Genomic DNA, 12,305 nt, shown 5'->3' with positions numbered 1-12,305 from the left:
CTCCTCAAGTCTTGCCTTACTATAGTTATTCAACTTCCCAATATTTTTCAGCCAATAAAAACAAAATAGTCTATATAGAATGACCCTCCCAACCCTCCACTAAGATCCTGTGATAAGGAGGGTTTTGCAATTTAAATCACTAGCAATGAAGCATTCTTTTAAACACAAATGCATTTTTATACAATTACATTTTCACAATTCAAAAAAATTCTGGATTTATCCTTTATATGTGAAAAGAAGTTAGGTGTTTTACAAAAAAGGCCAACTATTAATGAAAAAAATTCAACTGAAAATAAGAAGTTTAAAAGAGAAAGTCCAAACAATTTTAATTTAAAAATGAGATTACCTTTATTTCTAACTGAGCTAAAGGATGTTGATACTAGATTATTAGAGAAGAAAATATTTTGGGGAGTAATTTTTTTAAAATTTATTTTATTGAAGTATAGTTGATTAATAGTGTGCTAATTTCTGCTGTACGGCAAAATGATTCATATATATATATATAATATATATATATAATATATATATACACACACACATTCTTTTTCATATTCTTTCCCATTATGGTTTATCACAGGTTGGGGAGCATTTTTAAAGAATAATCTATGCAATAATGATATCAACTTTAATAGTATAAGGAATTCCTATTCATAAAATGGCACTCTTCTGCCAGTACTAGAAAATGATAATGTGATAGGACCTACAGAGATACATAGACTAAGAATACTCTTCCTACTTTATCATAAAATATCATTTTATAGAAAATAATCACTCTTCTAAAATACCTTTAAAAACTATTTGTAAATTCAGACCTTTTTATAAATGCATTATACCATCTTAAATTTCAACAAGCTCTTTATAGTAAGGTAGGTTTATTAAAACAGGAATCCCAGTTGGTTTTTCCTATTTAATATCTTTCTATTTGAGATTTTTTGAATCACCATCTTTTATACATTTCTAAGGTCCATAGAATGGAAGGGAAGAGGAAGTCTGGCTTGAGGCTTTGATCTGAGAAATTTAATCCCATACTCTTGTGTATAAATTGGATCCATACAAAACAATACAGCCATGGCTAAGGTAATAAAGAAAGGACCTTTGGAATTCTAAGAATAGATTATATTTTATATCTATTTTAAGCTCCTAGTTGGTTAGAAGAATCACAAAATAAGAAGTCCTTCATAGATACTTTATCAAAATCTATTTATTAAGCTTAGGAAAAATAGAATACACTGTCCCACAGGTCAAATTTTAGAGTTACTAATCACTACTAAAAGTATTGATAGCTTTAAACCCTTCTAGAAGTAAGTAATTTCATTTTACAAGGTTGAATTAAACATGAGATTAAACATAGACCATCAGAATTATCTTTGCCTTATTGATTGGTAAGGCTGTTCAACAAGGCAACAGACTCAGTTTATGCTAATCCTGGTGTAATTTTTTTTTTTTTTTTTTAGAGAAATATCTGGGAGTTTTTTTGTTTACGTTTATTTATTTATTTTTGGCCACGTTGGGTCTTTGTTGCTATGCGCGGGCTTTCTCTAGTTGCGGCAAGCAGGAGCTACTCTTTGTTGCAGTATGCATGCTTCTCATTGTGGTGGCTTCTCTTGCTGCAGAGCACGGGCTCTAGACGCACGGGCTTCAGTAGTTGTGGCACGCGCGCTCAGTAGTTGTGGCTCGCGGGCTTAGTTGCTCCATGGCATGTGGTATCTTCCCGGACCAGGGCTCGAACCTGTGTCCCCTGCATTGGCAGGTGGATTCTTAACCCCTGAGCCACCAGGGAAGTCCCTGGTGTAATTGTTAATAGTATCCTTTTACTCTAAAAAATGTGCTGATCTGGTCAATAAATTAGATAGATACCTTATCTCAATAAACAACAAATCAAACCAAAACAAAAAAATTTTATACGGTTTTAGAGCTTACATTTTCTTTTCAATAATACATGGGAGCCATTTCCATGTATCATTTCACTTTTTAAAACAAAATTGACTAATTTTTACCCAGTTCATTACTACTAGATATTCATACTGTTTCTAATTCTTTCATATAACATCATAATACAATAATATCCATGGAGATAAATCTTTTTGTATATCTACAGGTTAATTTCTAAAATTGGAATTTTCTAGGTCAAAATGTATGCATATTTCTAAGTAATTTGGAATGTAATGCCACATTTGCCTCCAGGAAGTCTGTGCCAGTTTATACTCCCAACAGCAGAATATGAGAAGGCCTATTTCCAATATAAGCTTTTCTGCTGTTTAAAAATCTTTGCAAACTCTATGTGTGAAAGAAAAATGGTATCTTCTTATTTTAATATTTTTCAGACTACTGAGTTTGAATCTCTGAAAATATCTTGGCCATTTGTGTGTCTTCTGTTGTGAATTGCTTATTTATATATTTTGGTCAATTTGTTAATAGGGTATGTCTCTTTCTCTTATAGATTTGTGAGAGTTCTATTAATATTAACCCTTTATCACTTGTAAAAGGTTAATTTTAGATAAATAATGTTACAGTGCTGTTTCCTGGCTCCAGCATAAGGTTCTTGTTGAATCCCCCTTGCATCATTCTTTCTACCTTATCTCTGGTTAACATCTGGTTAATAGGATGTTTCAGTGGCTTTTTTTGTCTTTTTTTTGTGTGTGTGTGGTACGTGGGCCTCTCACTGTTGTGGCCTCTTCCGTTGCGGAGCACGGGCTCCGGACGCGCAGGCTCAGCGGCCATGGCTCACGGGCCCAGCCGCTCCGCGGCATGTGGGATCTTCCCGGACCGGGGCACGAACCCATGTCCCCTGCATCAGCAGGCGGACTCTCAACCACTGCGCCACCAGGGAAGCCCCTGTTTCAGTGTTTTATATAAAGATCCATGCATAGATATTCTCTTCATTCTCCTCCACCAGTCATATAAATGTAACTTTTCCCTTTTCATAATAAAAATGTTCGTTATGAAACACATTAAGCCTTGAAATGTTACTTTCCAGTTTGAAATGTTAATTTCCAGTTTAGAACTGGAGAGACACTAATTTTTGGCTTTACTTACTTTAGTTGGGCAGGTGTAATCAACACATGATCAAAATGCTGTTAATAAAACATGTTCTGCTGGGAAATGTGACTCAGAAGAACTCTATTACCAAACATCAGTCAAAGATAAAAACAAAACAAAAAAAATCTATGTAGAACTATGAGTTTTAAAAAATTGTAATAATTGACAAATTATAGGAAAAAAATCTACAATTTCAGAGAACCTACATAATTTCCAGAAGAGTGGGGAAGGAATGCAAAGGGGTTTCTGGGAATGCTTTGTTTGGCTAAAGAAGTGCTAATTGTCAAGTAACATAAACTAGGCAGGGACAGGCAGGTTGTCCCTCTATGTGGATAAATGAAAATTCCCTCACTCCAAACAACTTTATTTAGTATTTTCTTATATAATCTGTTAAGATATATACATTGTGAAATCTTCCAGTTTGCAGATGACTTTTAACTTTTATGATGTATGAAATGGCAAGTAATGATAATGGTGTATCAAGACTGTAGAGAAGAAAATTTGAATTATAGGCAAATATAAAACAATATTCAAAGAGAAATGATTTAAACAGTGCATATTAATCAACTAACATATAAAGTGACAGAATGAGTAGGAATAGACTAGAACTCACTGCAGACAGATACTGGATTATTTAGCTGCTACAGTCAAAAAGACAAACAAAATGCCAAATATCACTATGAAATATATTGAGGGAAAACTGAGATCATCCCAACCTTTAATAATCTTTTGCAGTTCTGATCAGTGTACCTCAAGAAAGCAGAACAAGGATAAAAAGATATGCAAATTTGGAAATGGGGTAGGGGAAGTTCTATAAGGAAGAACTAAGGGAGGAAACTAAAGAATGTCACTGTAAAAGAAGCATATACTGATAAAGCTACAAAGATGATAATAAGAGAGACACTTAAAATATTTAAAAGAAGACACTTAAAATAAGAGAGACACTTAAAACACAATTGCACATACATTTCTTATAAAAACAGAAATGAGGTGAGGGGAGGGATAGTTAGGGAGTTTGGGATCAACACGTGTACACTGCTATATTTAAAATGGATGACCAACAAGGACTTACTATATAGCACAGGGAACTCTGCTCAATATTCTATAATAATCTAAATGGGAAAAGAATTTGAAAAAGAATAGATACATTTATATGAATCACTTTGTTATACACGGGAAACTAACACAACATTGTTAATCAACTATACTCCAGTGTAAAATAAAAAGTTAAAAAAAAAAAGAAAAAAAAAAAACCCAGAAATGAGGAAAAGTAATAGGGATTGCCTGGAAATTGATAGAGCCAGAAAGTGGCAGAGACATGGCTGTGTGATAATTGCTTTGGGACAAAGGGGAACCAGCAAATGATGAGTAAGAAACTGAAGAGATTAAAATATACATCAGGCAAAAGAACAACAAAGAAGTGTGCCCAAATATACAAGAGATGTGAAATAAAAGACAAAAGGAGGGCACTGATTTTTTTTTTGGCCGCGCAGCTTGTGGGATCTTAGTTCCCCAACCAGGTATTGAACCTAGGTGCTCAGCAGTGAGAGCTCGGAGTCCTAACCACTGGACTGCCGGGGAATTCCAGGCACTGATTTAAATTAACTGTAAAGAAATTTAAGACCCTATAATAGTCTTTAGTTAAATGAAGGGAAAGAGTTTGTAGCAGAAAAAAGGAGATAAAAAGAACTTTCTTATTTCTTTAATTTCCAGATACATGTTTGTTTCGTATTTTGATATGAACATATTAAACACATATGTCTTATGCTGTGTTAGCTTTTTCTTTCACCAAAATCTATTTATAAATTGATGGTACTTTTTGCAATTTATGGTGCCTTCAAACAGAGTATTTAGATGTTATTGAATTTAAATGTTACTGAATTTAAAGTACTCTTCTAAATTAGATAGAAACAGTTCTATATAACTTCTGAATTTACGATGGTTTTATTCTTGTATCTTTAACAAAAACTGCTAACTACCCATATCCAGATGTTGCTGTTCTAGACCTATGGTTATGCTAATAGACATTAGAAGCTAGTAAAATAAATAGTACAGAACAATCTAAATATTCTGGGGAGAAATATGTTCATAGCATCAACATTAAGGGACATTTGTAACATTGTAAAAAAATTAGTAGTTTCAAAGTGGATGGAATAATCCAGAAGGGAAATGCTTACATTTTAGGTAGGTGGTGGTAGAGAATCAAATGATACACAAATCATATCTATAAAGTTATAGACCTGAATATCATATGTGGCTTACTTTATTGTCATATCCTGGTTGTGAATCTTTTGAAGGAAAAATGACTAGAGTAAGTGAAGGCCAAAGGAACCTGAGAAATATTATCCTCATTTTTCAGATATGGATTTGACTCACAGTTAAATGAGCTGGTCAAGGGTCATGAACAAGTCCGCAGGGCCTCTGACTATTTTGCTTATTCATTTTCCAGCATTATTACAAATAAATATTTACATAATTGCATTACTTACCAAGCATAGTAGGGTAAATATCCACAAGAGAAACCACATTTGATACTTGTAGGTTGGTCTTAATTCCCGGTCCCATGATCAAGAGTGGGACATGGGCGCTAGCTTCGTACATACTCATTTTATAAAACTGACGATGTTCCATGGCCAGCTCTCCGTGGTCTGAGGTGTATATGACAATTGTTTTCTGAAGAAGATCTAACTGGTGAAGAGCCAAAATAATTTCACCTGTAATATAAATCAAGGTAAATCTTAATTAGCTTTTAGCTCATGTTTTATTCTATCACAATAAGTTCATAAGAACTCTACCCTCTAAGAGTTTGTCAGGATGCTTCTTAACATCAGAATGTTATCTACTGTTCTTTTTTTTTATATAAATTTATGTATTTATTTAGGCTGCGTTGGGTCTTTGTCGCTGTGCGTGGGCTTTCTCTAGTTGCGGCGAGAGGGGGCTACTCTTTGTTGCGGTGCGCGGGCTTCTTATTGTGGAGGCTTCTCTTCTTGTGGAGCACTGGCTCTAGGCACGCAGGCTCAGTAGCTGTGGCTCGGGGCTCTAGAGCGCAGGCTCAGTAGTTGTGGCACCCGGACTTAGTTGCCCCACGGCGTGTGGGATCTTCCTGGATCAGGGCTTGAACCGTGTCCCCTGCATTGGCAGACGGATTCTTAACCACCGAGCCACCAGGGAAGCCCTATCTACTGTTCTTAAGTAACTTATGCCAGAGTTCATGTGCTTGCTTCTCAGTGGATGGACTAGAGAGAGGAAGGAGAAAATACAATACCCATAGGATAAGTTTCTTTATTTGGAGATCATGCTGGCTTGCTTTCTATGTTTCTATCAGACAATGGGGGAAAACATTACCCCCAGTGACTCAAATGAGAAAGGAAAGACAAGCCTGGATGTCAGCACTGTGCATGTCTCACGAAAGGACTGCTATCACCGTCCACCCACAATTCCTGCCCAGCGGGAGGTGATAAAAGGGTCAGAACCCCTCCTCCTGCTACCTTTTCTCTCAAATTCCCAGTCACCAGATCAAGATCATGCCCATGAAGTTGGCTGAGTGTTATGGAAACCCTACCTTTGAAAAAGAGCTGGAAGCAATACAGATGGTATATGAATGTGATTTGGCATATTCTTGGGCAGTAAAATTTCTCTGACCACTCCCTCTCTCTAAGTGATGTGAAACTTCCTCCTCATTGCAATTAAGAGAACACAATAAGGCATAGTCCAGAGAGAAGCATCATCTCTACTTTGGCAGTTTCTGAATCTGGCCTACAGGAGTCTGTATTATTAAAAAAAAACAAAACAAAAATCCCCCCACAAAACCCACAGGTGATTCTGAGGTCCAGTCAGATTTGAGACCCACAGCTCATGAGTTATTTACGGAGTTCAGACCATCAGGGCATCAGCGTCTTTCAGCTGGACAACTGTAATTGCTTCCTAATTAGTTTTCGTGCCTCCACTCCTCTTTCCCCTTCATAATATCCCTTGTACCACTCTGGTGGCTATCTTTCTAAAATATCTGATCATGTCACACCCCAGCTTAAAACTTTCCCACAGCTTCCCATTGTCTAATTCTTGAGCAAGTTCAGCACCTTCAGCTACCCCCTAGACCTTTACCTTTCACAATCCTGGATCCAATTCTGGATCAATGTACATGAGGAAACTGATTTCAGCTTTAGTTAAGCCTTGCTCTAAATGGCCTACGGAGAATGGATTTGTTTTACACTTATTACATGTCTGGGAGAAGTCAAAAGGTTCTACATCTCATCTGTTTCATCTCCTAGAACCCAAGATGCCTTATAATTAACTGTGTTTGGCTGAATACTGATTCCTGATTAAATCCAGCAAAACGTTTCATTTCCAACAGATGATAGTTTTCTATGACCTTTTATATATATATATATATATATATATGAACAAATCTAAGTATCTATTAATTTATGAATAATTAAGATATAAAAGACTTTTATTCTACTATTAATAATGCAAATTATCCAATTTTTATATGTGTCAGGTATCTTATAATTCTAAGTCTGAAGTATCTCAGCAACTGTTGCAATAAATTTTCTGAGGATGTTCATACAAGTCACCAACCAGCATAATCACAGTTTGTTGGAAAAATATTTTACTTTTTCCTCATGTGACTGCTTTTTAATTATACCACTTACCAAGCATAGCATCTGTCTCAGCACACATAGCGTAATAAAATGCTCTAATATCCTTAATTTCTTTTTCTGTAAACTTCCCAGTGCAGTTTTTGGTATAAGAAGAGTAATAATCTATAGGGTGCATTTCTGACAGAGGTGACCACTTTGGGATTTTGATGGCATCATAAGACACCTAAAAAGGGGAGAAAAACAAAGTTTTAATATTCCTCCCTTCCAACAAGAATATATGGTAAACTAGACAAAGTTTAATTACTTAGGTTAGTAGAAAAGCATGGTTGTGAATTATATAAAGAAAATAGTAAATCAAACACATAAATTAGGAACAGATTGTTAGTATTCTCAGTAACAACAAAAGGTATATATCAATATCTGTAGATATAGTAAGACAGTTGTGAAATTATTTTAAAGATTATATATGTCAATTAAAAGCATGAGCTGTATTAGACAGTATTCTAATCCATAAGTATCTAATCACGTTAATATAGTTGTGTGATCAATTCACAACTTCAGAATCAGTAACGTAAGAATCTAGACTCCTTTTTCCCAGTAGTTCACTAGTAAAAATGCCAATATCTAGTGAGATAGCCAAATGTTTGTTAAGAACAAATACAACTTTTTAATACATATAAATGCTTACAGTTTGGGTGAAAACCATTAAGACTAGACTTAAGTCATACATATCTTCTAGTCACGTAGCTTTAATAAACTCAAATATCTACTTAAATTATTTGACTCATTTCATTAGGCTAGTACTGACTCCTGACAAGGTTTTTAAGATAGAGCCAGTTGGAACTTTTAATTTAATTTATTTATATTTTAAAATTTTTATTGGAGTATAGTTGATTTACAATGTTGTTAGTTTCTGCTGTACAGCAAAATGAATCAGTTATACATATATACACTCTTTTTTTAGATTTTTTTTCCATATAGGCCATTACTGAGTATTGAGTAGAGTTCCCTATGCTATACTGTAGGTCCTTATTAGTTATCTATTTTATATACAGTAGTGTGTAGATGTCAATCCCCATCTCCCAATTTATCCCTCCCCCACTTAACCCCTGGTAACCATAAGTTTGTTTTTTATATCTGCGACTCTACTTCTGTTTTGTAAATAAGGAACTTTTTAAGAAGACATGAAGTATCTAAAACTTCGACACTGTTTCCTTTAAAATAGGGTGCACTACATAGTGTTTCTGGATAGAGGTTTTAAAGTAACTTAAATTTGATTTAAGGTGACACACTTCAAAACACAGGCAGTCCTCGCTTTACATGGTTCAGGTATGCACGGATATCAGTTACCACAGCTTAGTTAAATAGCACCAGTTTCCCAACAACAGGGTTCAAATTTTAATTACTGTTAACCAAAATTTCAGAAATGGAGACCTGATTGAAATTAAAATGTGTTTATATGGGGTTTGTTAGGACTGAAGCCCAAGAGACATGGATTCAAGAAGCACTTTGCAGTGTTCCATAGGACTATACAACGGGAGAGGCTTATAAAGGCAAAAAGCTGCAGGCCACAGTTAGTTACATGAGTTGTTTATCAAGAATTCTAATTGGAGTTGATGAGAAGTAAGGAGGCTTAGGTTGTTTGGGTCTGAAATGTTTGCATAGTTACAAGGGGAGACCTTGAGACCGTAAGGCTGCAGCTGGCAGGTGTTGTTCTGAATACAGCTGGTGGTGTCCCTGGGCCTGGTACAGTTCAAAGAAAGTTCAAGTTTTCAGTGGTGCAGAGACGTGTCTGAAACCAGATCCTCAATGGCTGCTCGACTCCAGTTTGTATGCGTGACTCTGACTGCTCTATTATCATATAAATTTGTCATCATTACCCAGGTATATTAACTGCGAGTTATTGCATAAAGTACAAACTTTCACATTCATATGCTGCTAGTTCTTTAGTCTCTACATCACCATGTAGATTACATATGTGTATCACAGTCAGTGATTAATTGTCATTTCTTTCAAAGTTTGTCTGTGTTTGATCACTGCACATCTTTTATTTAGTACATAAACAGACTGCAAAGGTGTGTAGGTATGCTGCCTCCTTGTCTCCCAGTGATAAATCCATGTGATATAAAAATGGATACTCAAAAGAGGAAATTGATCAACAAAGATGAACATACAGTTAAGAAATAAAAAGTGATAACACTGCAAATAAAATTTGAATCAAAAAAAAATTTAAGGATTTTTTTGATGTGGACCATTTTAAAAGTCTTTATTGAATTTGTTATTACATTGCTTCTGTTTTATGTTTTGGTTTTTTGGCCGCAAGACATGTCGGATCTTAGTTCCCTGACCAGGGATCAAACCTGCACGCCCTGCATTGGAATGCGAAGTCTTGACCACTGGACCACCAGGGAAGTCCCTGAATCAAATGTTAACTGGAGTTATAGAAGAAATAGCTGACCTGGGAATGCTGACACTGCCACCATTTGATACACTCAAGATATACAGCCAGAGGAACTTAGTGAAAACATAGATATAAGTAAGGAAGGTCGTTATGAAGAAAAAGATGAACATGTCCTAGAGGAAGTGACACTAGCAAAACTCTTCACATTATAGGAACTCTCAGGAATGTATTATGACATTGAAAGTGCAAAGGGTAAAATGTTTGGAAGGTGATCCAAATTTAGAAAGGAATATGACAATTTCTTGAGACATAGAGAAGATGCTTGCTCTGTATCTTAAGTTACACAATGAGAAGGCAAGCACTGTTCAAACTATTCTTGATTCTTTTTTTTTTACAAAAAAAATCAAAACACTTTAATTCTTAATGTTTCTAGTGTTTTCAATTACAGTGCATTAAATAAACATTAGTTTTACTATTTTGTCATTTCCCTATACGTTTATAACCCAAAAGAAGAGTTTTTAATGTTTTGACAAATGTTTTTAGAGTTCTAGAAAAACGGTCATTTTCCCAATTGATTATTAAGATCTCTTTATACAGTTTCAGCTTGCACAGTCATTTTTACGCTCCTGAAGCATGCAAAGTGAGGACTGCCTGGACTCCTAAGAGAGTATCTTTTAGTTTAGTTTTTTTTTAAATAGACATATTATATGCAAATGTATTCAACTTAGAAGTAGGTTCTGAGTTTTAACACGTTATATTTTTGTAAAATTGTCCCTTTAGTTTCTGTCAACCAGTTATTGGTCAAGTTTGATTTAATGTGACTATGCAATTTTCAAATTTTTCTTTAAAAATGATAATAAAAGAAACAGTGAGCAAACACCAATAATATACAGATAAAACTTTTTAGTTTTAGTTAGCTTTTACCTCTGAGCCCACACAGTATACCTACTTTTTTAAGCCAATAAAGAGATGTGTGAAATGTTGAAGATCCAAAATTTTCTCCTGAAGATGGTGAAGGATATGGGTGTGGCAAATTTAATCCCAAGTACAGAACAAATGGTTGAGTGTAATTAATTGCTTCCTCTCTTAACCAATTTACTGCTCTATCTGTATTCTTCCAGTCCCCTTCCATCACTCTTACTTTAGCCTTTTTAGGGACAAGATTAACCATAGGCCGGCCTTCTTGTCTGAGTAAGAAAGCAACATCTCTTGTCCAGGCTTCCACACGATTGCTGAGGGGGCAAAAAGACAGGTCTACTGTAAGGTATTTTAGAAGTTTTAAAAACTGACTAAGCATAAATAAAAGAGCAATATGGAAAACAATTTTTAGACTCAGTCATGTAAATGTTCAGACTGACTATACTAGATCTTATTAAGGTACTGAGCGTTGCAAATTCAAAAACCAAGAAAAAAAATAACAAGAATCAAATATTCACCTATGTGTTCTTTAAAACTAAGATATTATTTACAAAGGTTACTTTTTTCTCGTAATAAAATATTTAGTAAAATAAATATTTCAAATTCCTAGTATTTCTTTTGAATTTTTTAGCATTTTGTCTTTTTTTCTGTCAGAATAAGAGAGATAGTATTTCTAACCAAAGCTACAATAATTTCCTCCTATCACTGTCTTTATATTTAGAAAAATCTTACCTCCCATGTGTACCTTACGTGTTTCTGAAGTCTCAGGTTTTACATTGTTTTCAGCTATATCTTTTCTCATTATAAGAACAATTTTGACTATGATTTAAGCTAAGCTAATGGTGATGCAAATTTCTAGATGTATTTTCTTTAGCTGGTAATTTAAAAGCTAAATGATTTGATCAATTAAATTTCTCTAAATATTTTATCTAACTGCTTCAGAAGTATGTAGTAGTAGTACCACTACTTTTTCCTCAATAATGTATGTATTTTTTTAACATCTTTATTGGAGTATAATTGCTTTACAATGTTGTGTTAGTTTCTGATGTATAACAAAGTGAATCAGCTATACATATACATATATCCCCATATTATGTAAGTATTTTTAGTTGGCATAATTGTTTAGGAAGAACTCTTGGACATTTCTAAGAAGCCTGTTTTTGTGTTTTGGTTGAGGCAAACACCTCTGAAGTGCCCTATCAATTAAGAAAAGAGCTTAAAAAATTCATATACCCACGTGAAAATAAAGACTATTTTATATTAAAACATAATACTCCATATAAGGGAAGTTTCAAACCACACAAAATGACTAATGGCTTATAGATGAACTAAGTAGAACTTTT

At 34.5% G+C, this 12,305-nt stretch overlaps 1 protein-coding gene across 1 annotated transcript in view; it reads right to left on the bottom strand.

The window, feature by feature from the left end:
- ARSK (arylsulfatase family member K) overlaps nt 1-12,305 on the bottom strand; it is a 41,686-nt gene that overhangs the window by 6,162 nt on the left and 23,219 nt on the right. The window contains exons 4-6 of the mRNA XM_065874846.1: nt 10,994-11,276; nt 7,695-7,866; nt 5,529-5,753 (exon numbers count right to left, since the gene is read on the bottom strand). Of these exons, the coding sequence (XP_065730918.1) occupies nt 5,529-5,753; nt 7,695-7,866; nt 10,994-11,276 (680 nt within the window). The remainder of the gene's footprint in view (nt 1-5,528; nt 5,754-7,694; nt 7,867-10,993; nt 11,277-12,305) is intronic.

Source organism: Phocoena phocoena, chromosome 3 (assembly GCF_963924675.1).
Source record: "Phocoena phocoena chromosome 3, mPhoPho1.1, whole genome shotgun sequence".
NCBI classification, from domain to species: Eukaryota; Metazoa; Chordata; class Mammalia; order Artiodactyla; family Phocoenidae; genus Phocoena; species Phocoena phocoena.
Note: the sequence above shows the minus strand (reverse complement) of the source record. Positions and strands in the feature narration are given on the sequence as shown.